At 36.7% G+C, this 20,080-nt stretch overlaps 1 protein-coding gene across 2 annotated transcripts in view; it reads right to left on the bottom strand.

The window, feature by feature from the left end:
• The window catches only part of IL1RAPL1 (interleukin 1 receptor accessory protein like 1), a 583,898-nt gene that overhangs the window by 19,259 nt on the left and 544,559 nt on the right, over positions 1-20,080 (bottom strand). Inside the window, exons 6-7 of one of the 2 annotated variants that reach the window (XM_065741550.1) lie at positions 6,040-6,172; positions 4,072-4,217 (exon numbers count right to left, since the gene is read on the bottom strand). In XM_065741550.1, coding sequence (XP_065597622.1) covers positions 4,072-4,217; positions 6,040-6,172 — 279 coding nt within the window. The remainder of the gene's footprint in view (positions 1-4,071; positions 4,218-6,039; positions 6,173-20,080) is intronic. The other variant, XM_065741549.1, reaches the window with a different exon arrangement.

The following is a 20,080-nucleotide window of genomic DNA, read 5'->3' as shown; positions in this document are numbered from 1 at the left end:
ACAGTTCTTCAGAAGGGAACTGGATTTAGGCACATGCTTAGTAATCTGACTAATGTTCTCATTGGAGTTGTCTGACTCCAGTTTTTAAAGGATTAGAAAAACCTTGATGAAGAAGAAAAGATTTTTATGAAGACTTTTTGTTCAACACTATTTAATAGTACTTAGCTAATTTGCTGATTTTAGGTGAGATATTGAGTGTAAAAAGAACAGACATTTTTGGTTAGGCTTGGGGAAGGTAGGCAGGGTGAATTACACTTTTGTCCCAGTGTCATGAACTTTTTGAGCGACTGAATCTTTGTACTTCCCAGCAGAAGATTTATTCAATGGCCATAGAGGAGGAAATCAATTTGCATCAAATCAAATCTAATTTCACTTTCAATTCTGAAACACAGAGAGGAACCCAAAAGAGCTTTTCCTGCTGTGCTGAGTAAAAGCTGAATGCTTTATATGCAGGAAGATACATATGTGTGAGGTCTTAACATACCATGTGTATCTGAGTTTCAGAGCAGTTTTGATTCCACTGAGACTTAAGAGTTATGCTCTTAAAATTTCTGCTTCAAATTTTCAAGTAATGAAGGGCAATTAACAGAAGCTGCAATATGAAACTCCTTTCTCTCGTATCTCACATGATACATGCCATTCAGAAATTTCAGAAGTGTCATGAAGCGTTATGGCAAAGGGAACTGTAACATGAGATTTCTTCACAGAGGTTACAAGAATTGCTGTTTCTTTTATCCTTTAAGTCTTAATTGTCACACATGACTACTACTGTGAGAAATTGTTCTAATGACTGGAAATGCTCATGAGATCAAAAATTTATATTACTCAAGTTCTTAATTTATAAAACAGATTTACACTATCTTGTGAATGACACAGTAATTTAAAGAGCTTGTCAACAATTCCATTACCATTAACAGCTGGAGGAAGAAAATTCATTGTTTCCTATTATTCTGAATTTGCTACTAAATTGAAAAGGAAATATTAATATCATGTTAATGTGTGCATAACTTGCTTTCATTTCAAACATACATTTTCGTGGACAAATTCAAACAGAACAAATCTCTTCCTCTTAACATTTTATTTTATTTAAACTCTATGTTTCCACCAGAAAAAATGAAATCAAGTTGTTTTAACCATCCATCAGTTACTCAATTGCTGAAGGACAGAACCTTAAATACTCAGTGATAGAGGAAAATAAACCCAATATATAAGATATATAAGACAGAAGATTGGAGAGCACTGAGAGAACTAGAAGAAAGTTAAGGAGTCACTTTGGTGTCTCCTTTTGCATAAGGTATATTACCTGTTCTCAGGTTTGGTAGCTATTCCATGAGAAATGTAAGTGTATTATTTAGCTTCTAAAAATATAACTAAAATAAACATTATTATAATATAGAATTTCAGATTATTTTTGCTTCAGTATTTTAGCATATTTTGGTAATATGCAGACAAGAATTTTCAGAAAAATAATCACAAAATTAAACAATAATCTGGATTTCCAGCTTGATTTATAATTAAATGGGATTTCATTCACCACAAAAGTCGTACTTTGGAAAATACAACACTGTAGAAGAACATTCTTTCTCATTATGCATTACATTTTTATTTATTATATGAGGGTCTGATATCATTAATTAAAAGCCTGTGAAAAAACAGAATTGTATTGAATCGTAGAATCATAGAATTCTTAGAGTTGGAAGGAACCTTTAAAGGTCACTCAGACCAATTCCCCTTCAATGAACAGGGACAGCACAAATAGATCATGTTGACAAGGACCTCATCCAGCTTTGCCTTGGAAGCCTCCAGGGTTGGGGTATCCACCATTTCTTTGGGCAACCTGTTCCAGTGCCTTACCACTATCATGGTAAAAGATTTTTTCCTTATATCCAACCTAAATCTTCTCTCATTTAGTTTGAAACTATTTTCCCTTCTCCTGTCACAACAGACTGCTAAAGTGTCTGTCCCCTTCTTTCTTCCAGCCCACCTTTTGGTACTGAAAGGCCACTTCAGGTCTCCCCAGTGCATTCTCATCTTTGGGCTGAACAGCCCCAGATCTCTCAACCTGTTTTCATAGTGGATGAGTTCCATCCTTTGGATCAACTTGTGGCTGTCTTCTGAACATTCTCAACCAAGTCTATGTCTCTCCTGTACTGAGGACACTACATCTGAATGCAGTACTCCAGGTGAGGCCACACCAGTGCACAGTAGAGTGGAAGGATCATCCCCCTCAACCTGCTGGCCATGCTTCATTTGATGCAGCCCAGGATATGCTTTCTGGGCTGCAAAGGCATTTTGCTGGCACATGTCCAGCTTGCCATCCACCAGCACCCCCAAGTTCTTTTCTGCAGGGCTGCACTCCATCCTTATATCTCCCAGCTTTTACTGATAGTAGTGGTATTGCCATCACCCAGGCAAGACCTTACAGTTGGATTTGTTGAACCTCATATGTTATGAAATAAAAGGCAGAAAGGCAGTTGAAAGGCTTAAATTTGGAACCTGAATAACCACTGCAGCATTTAGCCCTAAATATCTCTTTTCCCAAGAACACACTTCCTTCAGTTACAGAGCTTCCTGCTTTCTTGCTCCTACCAATCTGCCACGTATGATATATGAGTGATTATCAAATTTTCTTCAGGTAAGCAGTGAACATTTGAGATTTAGCATTTCTGCTTTCTTATACTGGATTTAAAAATAAAATAAAATAAAACAAAACAAAACAAAACAAAATAAAATAAAATAAAATAAAATAAATAATTAAAATAAAAAATAAAGGTGAGATCTACAACTAGAAAACCGTCCAAAACTAATAACTTGGTGTTCAGAAAGCCGATTTGCCTCAGTTTAGTTCCCCATTGTTCTAAGTGAGCAAATAACCAGAAATTAATAAACATCTAACTCATCTCTATCAGGGACTAAATGTGGATCTAAACAGGGAAACCTAAAACAAAATGTTGTCATGGTGATATACAAGAGACTATGCAAGCAGTGTAAGCTCCCCTTCCTAGGAGACTTGAGAGACAAGCTTGAATTTCTGTCTGTCATGGTTAATTTATCATTTCACTGAAACAGTTGTCAAAGTCTGCAAAGTATGTAGAAGGCTTGTAACAGGTATCTTTTGTTTTTATGGGCACAACCGACTTTGCTTCTAAATCACAATTGCAGATTCAGCCTTACTTAATCTTTTGGAGGAGTTTTTGCTATTTTTGCTTTTTAGTGTTTATAAAGGCAATTAAATATTGAGATTACTTCCTCTTAATTATGTCGTCATGAGACCACATGCTGTAGTGAGTTTGATACACTGATTTCTCTGAAAAAGGAACGAATGAAAGTAGGATCCTTGCAAAATTTATGCATGCACACTGATAGTTTTAAAAGCTAGTGACCAAAGAACAAAAATGTCAGTTGGTACTATTGCTTGTATGGAAGGGAAAACAGGGACTAAACATCAACACATGACTTAGTAAAAGCCAGTTTGTTAATTACTGGTTTTAAAGTAATTACTTTGTTGGTGACAGAGCACTGGCAAAGGCATCCCAGAGAGGTTGTGTCATCTCCTTCCTGGAGATCTTCATAAGCCTCCTGGACATGTGTCCTGGGCTCCCTGCTTGCGTAGGGGTTTGGCTAGGTGACCTGAGGCCATTCCAACCTCAAACATGCTGGGATTCTACGAGGTTTAGGTGACTTTATTGGTAGAAATAGAATATATTTGTGTTTTAATTTTTTTTTAATATTTGATTTTATTTCCAATAGAAAATGATTCTAGTTCTATTAATTTTAAGTTCCTTCTTTTTTCTGTACTGAGTCTTCATTAGTTTTAAAGTTCATGAATTACAAAATGCATCTGTGATTGAAATATAATTAAAAGGTGTTACTGTGTTTATCCCAGTGACAGCCAGAATTAACAGCAACCTTTCTGTTTTATTTTGAAAGTTATACGAACGCCTGGGAAAAACAATCATTACCTATTAATATCTCAGGAAAACAAAACTAATATTTTCTTCATAGGATGCTTTTCAAATGTATACAGGTTCCCCTACAGTGCATCATTTAATGGGGAAGAGATGTATTTACCCCTTTTATGTAGGAGAATACTGGCATGCCGGCGTCCATTTCCATTCTCAACATAGCATGAGTAATTGCCAAGGTCTCCCTCTTCCACAGAGTTGAGAATCAATGAAATGGAAACTTCCTGTTCCCCAAGATGTTCCTTGAGAACCCTAATAAAAAAGAAATCGTATTTGATATTCTGCTTTGTCATGTTATAGGATTAGCTAATAATGACCTAATAGTGCTACTTACAATTCACAACTCTCAGGCTTCAAATTTAGCTACGGTTTTATGAAATCTTAATTAAATTATTTCATGCTCTTTTTTCATTCACTTCTAATGAAGAGGTTTGGTTTTGTAAATGTTAATGAAAGCTCCAGTTAATTGTATTTAAACACGATGATGCACACACTGATAACACATTATTGCACACTCTTGATGGAGACCCTGATCAGTAGTATGTAGAATCTTGAAATGTTAGAACAGAAAAAAGTGAATACAGTTATTTTCAGGTTTAGAGTGATACTAGTAGTCTTGACCACAAAAAAAAATGTAAAGAATATTACTTGAATGTATTATAAAGTATAGTATTGTAAGTCAGTAGAAAAAGCTGGAATGCTAGCTGCCACTCATTCAGATGATAAAGAAAAGCAAAGACCTTTCTAGAACTTTCTACTTGTCTTCCTGTTGTTTTCCCCCTTATAAAGCCCAGCAGTGGTTTTAGGAACCTGGAAAAGTAAATTACAAACTTCTACATGCTGCTCCCTTGCTTCAACAACGTATGTGCAAGCCAGTCCTCTGGAGCCCCAGTACACAAAACAAAAAAGTGATGATGAAGTTTTTTGTCATCTTTTTGACAGCTTTCAAAATGCCAATTCTAGTTGAAAGGCTTATGAATACCTTTATATAAGATATGCAGCTGATCTAGTTGTCTTGTGCTATTTAGTGTATTGATCTTGAAATTTATAGAACAGACTTGACATACACTAATGAAATATATCTCAGTTTTGCCTACACTCGGGGACATAGTGACCCTGAATATCTATGTGGCCTTCTTGAATTTGATAAAGGAAGTTTCTTCAGTAATACAGAAGCAGTCCAGGCCAGAGCTGAAAATGAATATGACTTTTGTCTTTTGATGAAGTAGTAAACTCTTATGTAAGAGTTCAGGTGAAAATAAGCTCATAGTTCTATTATAGACAATCACTGTGGATAATATATCTGTGATTATTTAACTTCCTTGATAGTAAACGCTTAGATTTGCCAACATCACTAGGTTTATCCAAACACAGTGATACACACACACAATTATAAATGGAAAAAAAATCCCTTTAGATTCAAGAAGTCACTTTATACTGGAGTTGGAAAGCTATGTCAGGTATATTATTTGCAATATAAACCCACTTTTTTTTTTTCAATATCCAAATGATATAGCACTTTCAGAAACAGGAAAAGTATATGACATGAATCACCAGATACTTTCTATAACAAATATTTCAGCAGCTATAACCAGCCCACATAACAGAAGGCTTAGATCTCACAGGCCAAATAACATTCCAGGAAACTCAGTTCTTTCTTTGAAGAAGAAAAGCCAATACATTCAGAAAGAGAAGTCAGACTTCAGCTTTTATTTAAGAGCCTGCATTTTAAAGTACTTATTTTTACCTACTTTTCTTGGTATATTTACTTTTCTTATTTTTTCTTAGTAACTAATGGTAATGTTTAGTAACTTAGTGCTACTGGTTTCTGTAGTTATTCACAGTTTTGAGAAGTCATTATGACAGTAGTTAGGCAGCCATTCTGCTTTTGCAGCTCACTTTGCATCAGGTCTTGCTATATTTTTCTGTTCTCTACAAATGAAATTGAAAAAATGTAAATGTACATTGCAAAAAAGGGACCAAACCCAAAACATTCCTGAATTAATCTATAGTAACTACTACATTAACTATCAAAAAACATACTGGCTTAGAGACTATATATATATTTTTTTACCTGATATCACTTTCCCAGACTCGACTATCATCCAAATCTTCAATAAACTTCTCCCCTTTCATCCAGTAGATTAAAGGACTGACATCTCCACTATATCCAAAGAAAGCTCGGCAAGTTAGATTAGCAGAACTCCCTGTTATAAAGAAAGAAAGAAAAGATGCTATTTTAAAATTTACAAAAACGATTCATATTTGAATCGGAAACTGATTTAAACTATGTACATCTGTAAAGACCCTCAATTTCCAATCACTGTTGGAAATGTCCAAACATATCTACTTCTTTTGCAGATGTTTTTCATTGTATTTGCTGAAAATAAAGACAATAAATTGGAGTTTAAATGTTGCATAGGAACAGGATTCAATTTTGTATTCTTTCTCAAATCTCTAATTTTTTTTTTTTTAAGTATGGAAACAAATGCAGGATGCAGTATAACAGGAAGATGAATAATTATTAAATATGTCCTATCTGAAAAGATTTATGATTTTCTATGAAAGCACCTGACTCCTCTAACTGGCTTGAGTTCTTATAACCACACTATAAAATGTGGAGAATCACATGAGGAATTTTGCTGCTTTTGATCATTTCAGTAAAGCTTACCTACCATTGGTACAACAATATCATTTGCTAGCAATGCCTACTAAGGAGACAGGATTATACCAGTACTTGAAACTAGGAGAGGAAGGTCTCATTCATCAAAAGGTATGAGACATTATGACAATTTCATCTCATTTAGAACAAAGTTGCTGAATATAAGCTGAAGATCTTCAATGTGAGTAATGCCCCTGGGAGCAGTGGACAGGACTGCTTTTTGCAAAACCACCTTCTTACATCATCACCTCCTGAAATGTCAGGATTCCTCTCTAGCAACCCATCTCCTTGGTCTCTACACAGGAAGAGCACAGAAAGTGCCATCTGAAACACCAGAGAGATTTTGGTGATTCTGAAGCCATTTGCAGGGAATGAGTTGATCATTAGGGCTCCACTTAATGAGGGTTAAGGATGTGAAAGATGGGATGTGATAAACTTCCCAACTGTTCCCAGGACATTTAAGTAGATGCAAACTTGCTTTCTTGGATCAAATACATAAATTGCCTATAACATGCAAATACGTGGAAATGAAAATATATATATATAAAATATTTATATGTTTTATGAAAATATATATAATATAATATATCATATATATAAATTATAATTATATATAATATAAAATATTAAATATAAAATATAAATAATATATAAAAATATAATATATTATATATATATAAACCATGAAGGATTATGAATATATTGTCTACAGTCATCCAGTCTAGCACATGCTCAAAGCTGTAAAATGCCTACTAATCATAGCCCCAATCACTTTCAAACCATGAGAAAGCCCCTGCATAATTAAAGCAAAGGCAGGGTTCTGTGATGAATGGATAACCCTGATGGCATTATCCACCAGTGTCAGAAGGAAGAGTGCTATCTAATTCATCGCTGCCACTTCTTGGGCTTTTTCTGCAGCTTTCCTACAAAATCAAGGTACAGTTGAAACTTTCTGACTCTTGGGAGCTGGTAAGATCACAGCTGTAGGAACTGTGGCTTCTGGCCAATTTATCCAGGATTCACAGAGATTAGGCACCATGGGTCCTGAATCATAAAAGCTCTCCAGGTTCCTGCATCTAACAGGCACCCACTAACAGCTGGTTTTTACACTGTGCAGGCCTCTAAGACTAACAGGTGAATGCTAACATACATTGGGCTTTTTTGTCTTTTTCTCATAGAAAAGAAAATAAAAAATTGAGGGGAGAAATGTCAAAAAACAAAACAAAACTCCACCTTTGTAAAATAATAAGACTTTCTTAATCTCTTACAGAACTTTTCCCCTAAATAAAATTATTGAACACATTTTTAAACACAAAATCCAAAGACTCATTTCAACATGAAATATTTTACTTGAGAAATAGATTGGGAAGGATGTACTACTTCTTAATAGCACTGTGTCAGTTAGAATCACTGAGCAAAGGTAACATTAACGTGCCAGGTATTAAGCTATAAATTACCTATACAATCTACCTTGGCCAGTCTTTACAGAAAGATGGTGAGTAGTTCATTAGTAGGTCATCAAGAAAGATTCAGTGACCATCCAATGACCGGGTGTTACCATTAATGAAAAGGTCTGTACTCTTGAGCTTGCAGCTCTTTGCAGAGGGCAGTACAGCTCACCTGCTGGAGCAGAGATGCTTACAGCTGCAGGCACATGTAAATAATGTGTAAAGATTTACTGAAGAGCAGCATTATATGCAAGAGCGTTTTTTGGGAGCATATCCTCATCCCTGCTCCAGGGCTGCCCTCACATAAGTGCAAGTGTGCTAAGGCATCATTTCTCAGTAGAAGCATACCTTTGAAGTGAGCAGTCAGAAAATGCAGAGCTTAGCATGGAGTTTGGCTGTTCTATATCGGAAGTCTATTTATAATAAGTCTGCAGATTTTTAGAAAGTGGTTAAAATTTAGGTAAATAAAAACAATTTTGCTACTTTGCTTTGTGTTTAAGATAGCATACGGAGCAATCTGTGAGCCATTTTGTTCACATCGTTCATAGTTTACCCCAAACAACTATTTTCCTGTGTTTCCCATGCTGAAAAAAATCATAGGACTGAGTTGAGAACTGTAAATGTTAAGTGAGTGGGGATGTCTAATGCTTTTTATGCCATTAATTTAAATTTTTCCTATAAATGCTGGATTATCACAATTTCATAGTCCGCCTCTGAAGGGATTTAAATACGTGTTTTGAATGAACTACTAGGGAAATCCATCTCTCTATCACCTCTGTGGTGAGATACTGTAAAATCTTGAGATAGTTCTGTCTCAATCTAGATCCTCGTTAAGTTTGTTTGCTATCATTTATTTGTCATTATCATTACTTATTTAATTTCTACAGACTGAATTCAAGAGTCATGAGATTGGAGCTGTTAAATGAAACTTAAATTCATTCATTTATGTAAAAAGTCAAGGAAGGATAAATAGGAAAATGACACTTTGGAGCTATTTGGAGCTCCTCAGTATGACTCCTTTTTTTTACTCCTTTTTTTTTTGTTTTGTTTTGTTTTTTACCTTGACAGAAAACTATGAAGACATGTAAAATTATACCTAAAATGCAAGCTTCAATTAAGTATTTTTCCATTATCCTTATTTCTGAAAATGACAGTTGATTTTTGTAAAAACTGGAATAAATATTACTAAATATTACTGCTGATTCCTGTGATAAATTTGCACTGCCAACTCTAGCTAGATGAGTTCAAACTAAATAAATCCAATGTTCCTCACCATTTTAACTAGAAATAGTTTTTGTTGCAAAACTCCTTTTGAGTAGACTGGAATGTAAAGAAGGACTGCAACTAAACGTACTTCCTTACAACAAACAAATGCCTACAGTACATCAAGATGATGGTTTGTACCCATTTTTGCTAATAGGCAACATCTGGGGCACTTTGTACACCTCTACTTTGAGAACCTCCATCCAGGAGAGGGCACTGTCTAACTTCTAAACTTTTTGTTTCTTTCTTTGTTTGTTTGTTTATTTTGCTTTTTAATCAAAACAAATTCCTACTGTATTAGCTGTAATTAAAAACACTGGTTTGCTAAGAATCTGTAGCTGTAATCAGCAAAAATTGAATAGTTTGCGGTTAGTGAAATGTCTTCTTATATGGGTAGTCTGAATTGCACTCAATCATACGAGTTATTATACACTGTGATGACACTGGTTCCAACTTCTGATTCAACAGATTCTTTATGGGAAATGCAACAATTTTGTGAGAATTAGTGATAATTACCAGACATCTTTTACAATCTCTTTCTAAAAGAATTCTCAAAGGTGTTAAAGAAATGAAGTGAGAGCCACGAACAACATCTAGAAATGCTGAGGGCCAAGAGTGGAAATGTTAAGTGTGCTTAAATATGGAACTTCATTTTACTGTGCAATGTAAAGCATTTACAGCACTTATGCATAGGAAATACCTACAAGCTTACAAACATGCCATTTATTTGTAATATTGACACTACAAGATGAAATAGTAAAAAGCCAAGGCAGATGGAATCAAAATCTCTCACACACAAATAACACTCCTTCCATTCATTTTAGAGGAAAAAGTACTGATCAAATGTCTTCAATCTTCCAGCTAGAAGGATGTAAAAATTACTGAATTCCTAGGTTTGATGACTAAGTGGCTATTCCTAACAAAGTCAGTGACTCATTTAGATTGCCAGTGTTATCTGACAAGCCCAGCAGGCAGGTAGGTAAAGAGAACATATTCATGTTTTCAAAGAAGTTTCACATCCTAAGACAGTTTTTGCAAGTCTTGTTGTAAACATAACTAAAAAAGAAAAAGAAGACAGGTAACTGAACATACAGTTTTCAGCCATGATACTTGATCATATGGGACTGTAAATCTTCTCTTGGAGCAGTGATCTGATCTGCAGGGATTCCTCTAGTCTACTTCCTTGCCTACACAAATCATCACTTGCTGATATGCTTCCCACTGGTTCACATTACTATTTTCATATCTTGATATCTTGTACTCTCTTACCAGATTGTAACTGTCTTATTGTATCATATAGAGGGTTAGTGAAAGATTTAAAATAAAATAAAATACTTTTTTTTTTTTTAATATAATGGCAACCTGAGAACAGATAAATTCTAATCTTGTCATTGAGTGGTATGAAGTGATGTCTCTGGCAAGTCATCATGTCTTACATCTATACAATTGCAAAGACACAATGTGCAGTTTTCTTCTACTTAGAATTCAGTGGATGTAGATTCAGAAAGGGCTGGGTATTAACACTGCATTCAATACTATCATGCAAGTGTGATACAAACTGGACAAATGTGATTATACAGCTATATATCTTCATTATTAGACTTGTCCTCATTCTGCTATCCCATTAAGCAGAAACTTGACTGCATGGGACTTATATATTTAATGAGTTCCTCAGGCCACAAATGTATAAATTCAGAGTACACACGGTGTACCAGTCCTCCATAAATAAATGAATAAAATAAAATCTGAAGATTTGCAACAAGATCAGAGAGACTGTAGCTTTTGAACCTTTTTCTGAATTTGTAGATATCACTGCTTATTAAAAAGGTTAAAAAATACTTCTTGAATTTCTGCTTTTTAGTTAAAAAGAAAAAAGTTTATATCTTGCTCATTAGAGGTTTTTCTGCTATTTTATTTTATCTTTTTTACATAGAAGCTAGTCCTCACTCAGCAATTGGGACAGACTAATTTGCCCATGAGCAGTCATTCACTGTCCCATGAAAAGCTCTGTACTGCACAGTGCTTCCAGCTGCTGCATTACAGTTCAAAACTATGAAAATCAATGTAGGTGACCACATGTCACTCCTTACACACTGCCTACCAGCCCTGGCTGTCTGAATCTGTCGTACTTAATAAGATGTTACATTGAAATACACACGGTAAGATTTAAGATTAACCTTAAAGTATTAATTTTTTCTGATGGATTGCATCATAGCTTGTAAAGGAAAAGAAGTCAAATCCCTTTTGCTTGGAATGTGATCTTCAGCAGCAGGACTGTTACAGGCAGTCAATGAGAACATGAGAACATCAATGAGAGAATTGCTACAGCAGACTGCAGAAGAAGAAGTGATCTATGGGACTCTGGGCTCAAAATGCCCAGGACATCTCTTAGATATGTACATTGTCTCACTAACCTTCATTTCACAAGAGGAAATAAAACCCCTGAACCAATAGTCTTGATTTTCCTAACAGCAGGCCTCTCCTCTTGATAGATGGTAATGTCAGACTGATAAATTAGTTGTTCAGTAAGTATTTTTCATTCTTTTCTCTTCAGAAGTGGTGTGTGGAGTGGGAGATGACTATCACAAGCATAAAGCAATAAGTAAATTCACCAGAATTGCTTTACAAGCTTAACTTTTACTCCAGAAACTTTTTTTTGTTTTTTGTTTTAGACAAATGCATTTCCCGAACTCTTTATTCTTGTGATCTCTGCCAGATCAAATGACAATTTCTATTTTAAAAGCTTAGCTGTTTTTAGATAGGTCACAAGAAAATATCCTTTCTAACAAAATACCTCCTATAAAAATATCAGAGGTGGCTTTAAATGTCAAACCTCACTTGTTTTTCAGCTCTTACAGTCTTACAGCTATTTATGTTTAAATCTGTCTATACTGTGCATAGATAAGCATTCTTCATGCTTTTGTTTCTTTATTCTTCATTGACCATATGGCTTTTGACTATGATGCTACGGCTTTTGCATTTTAATGGTGCTACATGGTAGGAACAAGCTTATATGAAGATCTCTTGGACTCCTATATGGGAAACAATACTCTGAATGGTCTCTACACCTTGAAAGCAAGGCAGATAGTTCAAAGACCTAGGAGTGTCATTGCCCTTCAGCAATTTTTGAATGTCAGGAAGGCCTCTCGTGGCCTTAGCTTTGTGAAGTTCCATGTCACAAGAGGGTCAAGTTTTGGGAGATGCCTAGGAGGGCAAAAAGGGTTTCCCGTTTATCTTACATTTCAGAGACATTAGATTACACAAAACTAAAAACAAACAAACAAACAACAACAACAAAAGTTAAAATACTTACTGATGAAAAATATAAGGACTATAAATTCAGACTTCAATACATGGCTTGGAGCCTCCAAGAAATTGTCAAACTCAGAATTACTCTACAACCATTACAACTCTCACATTCTCTTAATTCCCATAGAAAATTCAAAATCAAAACAAGAGAATGAAAGTGGAAAATAGACAGCTTCTCTGAGGCAGAACACCAGCATCACTAAACATGTTCTGTTAAGGAGCTACTGGTACATAATGGGTAAACTTCAGTCCACACATGCTTCCTAAACTCACAATAATTTTGTAATACAATACACTTGCAATGCCATAGCAGCCTTTCCTTTTTGCTTTCTTTAACCCATGCAAACTGTTAAAATAAAAGACTTCTTTTTTTATTTTTTCTTCTAATTATTTTATTATTGGCACAACAGATGAAACCACTCAAATCTCTTATCATGGAGTTTTTGCTATAAATCTTGTTGTTTCTGAACAGAATGTACTGGTTTTGCTTTGGTCTCTTGTGGGTGCTAGTCCATATCAAAAAGCACTGAACATCAATCACGGCAGCCAGCTGCAGTGCCAGCACCATCCCTCAGCCTCCTGCTCAGTTGCACCATACAATGCTTTCCATGTGAGAGAAAGGCAAACTCTGTCCTGGATTCTAGATAATGATAAATTACACACTTTTTTTTTCAAAAGAGTTTAACTCTGGGGAGCTGTAACAAACAACTTACTGTGTCAGAACACACTTAAACAATATCAGTAATCTTAAGGAACAGATTTGGCAATGCAGTTTACATACAAATTATCATCTATTCAGTGTCTTGTGGCCATTTTAGCCCTGGACTATACAACACTAAGAAATCAATGACAGAAATAAAGCTTTACTCTGTGGTTTTATAATACCTGTTCCTTATCTGCTTTGGAAAGAGAGATTGTAGTGTTGGTATAATCATGAGATACTTTGAGTTCATATAGCAAATGATCAGCTTTTGAGTCACATAAATCTAAGTTCCTCTGAAAGTAATGTCTCTTATTTATTTCCATTGAAACTACAATCGGTACAAAGAGCACAGTAACACTATTTGTTGAGCAAATTCTTTCTGCATATTCACAGAATCACTGAATCATAAGGGTTGGAAGGGACCTCTACAGATCATGTAGTACAATCCCCCTGCCAAAGCAGCTCCCTAGCCCAGGTTGCGCAGGTAGGCGTCCAGGCGGGTCTGGAACGTCTCCAGAGAAGGAGACTCCACCACCTCTCTGTGCAGCTGTGCCAGTGCTCCGTCACTGCACTGGGAAGAAGTTCCCAAGCACATCTGTGCGGAACTTCCTATGCTTCAGTTTGTGACCATTTCCCCTCATCCTATTGCCACACACTGCCGAGAAGGGTCCACGCTTGTCCCTTTGCCTCCCCCTCCCTATCTATTTATAGACATGGATCAGATCCCCTCTGAGTGTTCTTTTCTCAAGGCTGAACAGACCCAGCTCTCTCCATCTTTCCTCATAAGGGAGGTGTTCCACACCCTTTATCATCTTTGTAGCCCTCCACTGGACTCTTTCAAGGAGATCCCTGTCTTTTTTTGTATCAGGGAACCCAGAACTATACACAGTTCTGCCTCATACAACAATTTCTCCCTCTGGTTTCTTTTAATGGGAGCTCTGCTCCACATCAAAGTCTGCCTAATGGCCTCAGCCCCAGAAATATGTTTTTCCTTACACTTGTTTTCTGGATAGATGAAGGCCTGTGTTCTCCAACCTGGAGGTGCTGTTCTTGCATCACATTTGCAAGAGTGTGGGAGTTAATCTTGTTTTCTTGAAAAACACCTGCTCAATATCTGGCTTTAAGTTGGATACCTTTCCTAAACAGAAAAATGGCTTAGCTGGATTAGGGATGCAAAAGGAAGAAGCAGAGCCAGACATGCCCGTCTATGTTTGAAGCAGGTGCAATGTTTAGCATCATAAAACATGTTTCTTCAAAAATAATTTCCTCATCAAGAGCAATTAATCATCAGATTACTTTTGTTTCTTGTACATTTCTCTCAGGAGAGACCTCAACGCTGGAAAATCTGGGCAACTGCAAGACTTAATTTATCTTCTTGTAGCTGCCATGTGGGCCTACAGTCTGCCTTCATCCTCCTTTATTTGCAGTTTCTACAGTTACACTGTGTAGGGTCCTGCCAACAAAGATCCTGAGAGGTTTAGGGCTCCCGTATACAAAGCCAAATACCTGAAGTTAGCTAGCAGGATATCAATCCTCATTACTGGCATAATTGTGAGTTTCCTTATTGGTTTGTATGATGTAGCTTTGTCTTGATGCATGCCCACCAATACCATAATTTTTCTTTTACTTTGTTTACATTTTGTTTGCTCTGAGAAGTATAAGGAAGAAAGTAAAGCAAGATTTCACCTTGCTTCATCAAGGCCCTAGGAATGCAGGACATTGTAGCACTGTTTTTTAGCTATTTTTGCAGGCTTCAAAGTGAGGAATGAAAGCAAACTATGAGTGACAGTAAAGTGCAACAGCTGCTTGTTACAGGAATAGAGACAAATATCCATTATGCTATCCTGCACAACTTGTAAGCCAGTGTACTTGACAGTGCAGCTCCCTGCAATGATAGAGGGTACCCCACAGCCCCACTGCTCATCCCATCCATATCCCACCCATGGTTTCCAGTGTGGACAACTGCCCATGAGGGAGCTGTCAAACCCACTGTAAAAACTTGTGACATAGAGATGGAGTTTTAATCCAGGTCTGCAGAAGAAGAGGCTTTGTTAACTCTTGAACTATCATAACTCACATCTAAAGTATGTTGTTGAAGTTGTAGGCTTTGCCTTTTATTGCCGCAATAATTTGTATGCGCTGTTACCATTTACCAATCAATTAAGCAAAGATGCAGTCTTAGAAAGTGTTTAGTGCAATGTTTACTTTCAGCCCTTTGGCATCTAAATGTCTTCCCATTTAAAACATGGTAATAATAGACATACAAAAATGAGTATTATTTATACAACAGACCAAAACATATGGCCTTAAGCACTAAGTAATGCATAATTGCATTGTCATGGTTTTATGATTTTTGTTATATTATTGAAATTCCATATCATGACATTGTGTAGTGTATTGGGAGTTAAAGAATTAATGCTCCAGCTCCGTGGATCATAAATAGTTATGGATATGCCTGTCTCAGAAGAGAAGAACTACACTCCCCAGAGGACTGTGCAATGCTTTGTATCTTTATGTGTTTCCATCCAGAGGGAAAGACAAAAACTGTCTGTGGTCACGGGACCGTCTCTTTTCCCTTCGGGACCGAGCTCAGCAGTGGGTGTTTGTTGCAGCCTTCTGCCTTCCACTTTAGCGTAAGGCCTTCAGTTTATCAGACACTCTCTCTTGCTCATTTTATTTGATTCATTAGCCTCAATTCCAATTATATTGTATTATACTGTGTTATTTTGCTTTCTGATATCTTATTTAGTAAATTAGCTTTCCTCCTCAGATTGTTGCCGCTGTTTTGTTCCTAGGCCCATCTCTCTTCTCCTTTTTTTCCCTTTCCCCCTTCCTCTTCCCCAGGGCGTGGGCCTGTGGGTCCCCTGCCTCAATTGTCATGGTACCAGGTCAAACCATCCCGCAAACAGTTGAGGGATTCAGCCAACTTCTTAAACATATGATGTACACTCTCTGTGGAGTTCAAACCCATACTTTGTTTCAAATGAAGTCCCACGGAGCTGCTCAAGTAAGATCAAGAGGAAAAAAAACTTTAAAATTTCTTCCACTTTCACAAATATTTTTTTATTTAGGATTCTTAATCTTCAAATACAAAAAATGGTAAGGAGCAAAGCAGCCACCCATACTGAAGCAAAGTGAAAATCCCCATCGCAGTAGGAGTATCTCACAGTGCTTATTAGCAGAATGCCAATATCTAGATATCAGAGCCACAGTCCCTGAAAGCAGCTCTTGCTTTATGATGAAAGTGTTGACAGGCTTGGAACTACAGCAGTGCTAATAATTAAAAGGAGGGTCATATGGCTGACCTCTTTGGCAGTTATCTCTCTGTTCTAGCAGGATGCACAGTATTGATTTTGAAATGTTCTGCCTGCATCCTCTTCCAATACAATAAGGTGTTTTGGTAAAAGGTATTCCAGTTTTTAATGTTTAAGTCGTCGCTGTATGGGCAGGAGGAGTTTTGTCATTGGAATTAGAATGTGACCCCTCTGTGGATAATAGGAATCTATAAGCAGTAATGAGGTGTCCTCATAGAGGCAGGATGCTGGCACCTGCCTACCAACATAGCAGTAGTCAAGGAGAAGATTCCAGCAAAAGGTTGAGCTGGGGGGAGGGAGATATTAATTTTTATTATCAAAGCAAAAGCTCTCAACACATTTGGTGCTCTGTGTTCCCACTGTCATCCTTTCACATCCCATGCTCTCCTCCCCATCCTAAAAATCTCCTTGTCTGGAGATGGCTGCAGGACAAACACTCCAGCATCCTGTTCAGATGAGGGGCAGCCTAAACTGCAGAGATACATCTTACACCTCTGTCTTGATATGAGGGCTCTAATCTGCCAGATCCCTTAAAGACCACTTCATATTTTGAAATTACATCATCAAAAAAGTCATGAATAAAATGAAGCAAAATACTGTAAAAGAGATGTGTGGGAACCACCCAGAGAGCAGCTGCTTTCTTTCTTTCTGAAGATGAACCTGCTGCAGCTTTAAGAGTAGCACTACAAATCAGAGCTAGCTAAGAGAAGCAGTTGGGCATCCTAAATAAAACAATTAATTCCTAATGTGATTAGCACATGTTACATATTTGAATGAAACTGAAATGTAAGTTTGAAAAGAGCATTTGTTGACAAGGCAGAAGAAAAAGGTTGACGTGACATTTTCTGCATAAATGAAGACTGAGGAAAAAAATCTGCTTTTAATGTTCATTTTCGAGATATTTCTATTGAGAAGCTATTAGCTATTCAAATGTCACTTTTATTAAAAAAATAATAATATTCTAGTGATATAGAAGATATTGCAGATGAGCTGTTTGAAGAGCTGCAAACCCCTAAGACATACTAAGAACTTAGAGTACTTAGTACTTCCTTTGAGTAAATAGGAGATTACCCAACATTAGCACTGCAAATTATTGCTTATTGGTTAGGCAGAAACGAAAAATACACAGCTTTGTATCTCTTACATAATTTTTACAGATTAATCAACTGACCATAAATGACTGATTTCTGGAGTAGACAAGCTGAGATGGAATAGGATTAAATTTCTGTAATTTAGCCAGCAGGATAGAAGAGCAGAGATGTTCAGAATGTAGCATTTCTGGTAAAAAATGGACTGCCATTCTGTTTTCCTGATTTTTTTCTTTTTTTCTTTATTGTCCACTGTTTCTTTAATTTGAATAGCCTAGTAGCTCAGAGCTGTTAGCTCTGGATAGTCGCAAAAGAAAGCTGGGCTGTTAAGTCAAGATGCTGGGATCTCTCCCAGGATTTGCACATCAGGAATTAAAGTGCTGAAGGAGGAGGCTTGGAAAATCCTGCATATCTTGGGTCTGTCTATACTTCTGGGAGATTTAAAACTCTCCATGAGGGAGAGCAACTTAGTTGGAGTTGAGAACCTCAAGGTTTTACGGCTAACAAACTTTACATCAATGATCTTGGAAACTTTTCACAAACCGACGCATAAGAAATTCTGTAAAAATGTGTATGGGAACTTCTTCACAGTGCGGGTGACAGAGCACTGGCACAGCTGCACAAAGAGGTGGTGGAGTCTCCCTCTTTGGTGATATTCAAGACCCACCTGGACGCCTACCTGTGCAACCTGGGTTAGGGAGCTGCTTCGGTGGGGGCTGGACTAGATGATCTCTAGGCATCCCTTCCAAACACTACAATTCTGTGATTCTGTGATTTTCCATGGCTTCTCGGTTGGAAAAATGGTCTTTGAAATCCAAGCACAAGCTTCGTGAAGGTACATCTTTCAGCATGACTTCCCTCTTCACCATCTCAAGACTAGAGATGCAGCAAGATCACTGACATTCTGAACATACTGCACAGCAAGGCTGCCTTAGTGATGAAAACTGCAGCCCTGATAAGAAATTCACACTTCCAGTTATATTGCAAAAAGTGTAAAAGGTTATGTATGATAGTCCATATTCAAGATAAGGGCACTGTAAGCTTAGGAACTCCACTGACTCCAAAATCAAATATGTATGATCTAATAAAAAGCTGTGAAGCCCACTTAATCTGGGTGAAATAATCTTTTACCAAAAATTTATGACCTTGATATTTAGATGCAGTTCCATCTCTGCTACACGTTGTGTATAATTTTGGGTTAGTTACTAACACTTCCATCCTAATTTACCTGCCACCAGCTCTCAAAGCAATTTTGTTCTCCAGTCCTCTGTTTTGTTTAATTAAACTGCAAGGGCAGCAAGTCAATGAGATTCCACATTAGGGACTCCCCAGCAACAGCTGAATGAATGAGTAGCCTTGGGTACACTAAACAGTGAAGCAATGTGCAGGCACAACAGCTAAAATACAGAAAGCAATATAGTTGCAAAAGGCTGTATAAGGTCAGCTGTATTACTGCAGTACCAGAGCTTAATCATTCTGAACCAAATCAGTGATGTAACTGTAGATGTCTTGCATAGTGTTTTTCTATCCTTACCATATCTTCTATCCAAACCAACGCAATGGATCCTCCTTCTGGTGGAAACCAGTAAATGTCACTGTCATAAGTATTATTACTAATTACATTTCTGATTGTTATTCCTTCGTTCAGTACTTCTTTGTCTGTTTATGAAAGAGGTTACTCATTTTGGCAGGCTACACGAGGAAGTGTGAAGAAAGGGGAAGATCTATTAATGTTTTCATGTAAAGGGTGTCAAGTTTAATGCAGTGTAAGATGTAGGGCAAACTAACTTGCAACTTACTAGGAAAAGAATAAAAGCTTGAATGGTAATGGACTGGAGTGGGTCCTAAACAAATTGCTAGTGAAACCTTAGCAAAAAGGACCCTTATTATCACTCCAGTCTAGGCTACACTTCTGCCATGAGGAAACTGCATAGCACTTTATAAACTATAAGATGACTCATATGCTTCATATTAAGCATTTACATAACCGTTCACAGACTGGAGGCATTGGATCATAAGCTTCATGAGAGAAGAGAATAATTTCTCTCATGCTTATCACATGCCTGAAACTTTTTTTTCTATTTCAGAAATCTTCCTGCTTTTGTTAGAGATATCTTTGAAATTATTTTGTAGTTGTAATTTCCCTGATTTTTCCTTTCCTTTCCTTTCCCTTTCCCCTTACTTTTGCTGCTCTTTCTCTACTGACTTGTAATGACCGCAGTACTTTCTGCATGCTCTTGTTGGAAGAAAAAAAAAGGCACTTGCAAAATTAGGGGAAATATTCAGTAAAGATAAAAATTAGGGAAAATGTTTTCTAATCACATTCAC

This window comes from Cyrtonyx montezumae, unplaced genomic scaffold (genome assembly GCF_038088225.1).
Source record: "Cyrtonyx montezumae isolate F1298 unplaced genomic scaffold, pur_monq_1.0 scaffold_3, whole genome shotgun sequence".
NCBI lineage: Eukaryota > Metazoa > Chordata > Aves > Galliformes > Odontophoridae > Cyrtonyx > Cyrtonyx montezumae.
The sequence above is the reverse complement of the archived record's forward strand: the minus strand, read 5'-3'. Positions and strand labels throughout refer to the sequence as shown.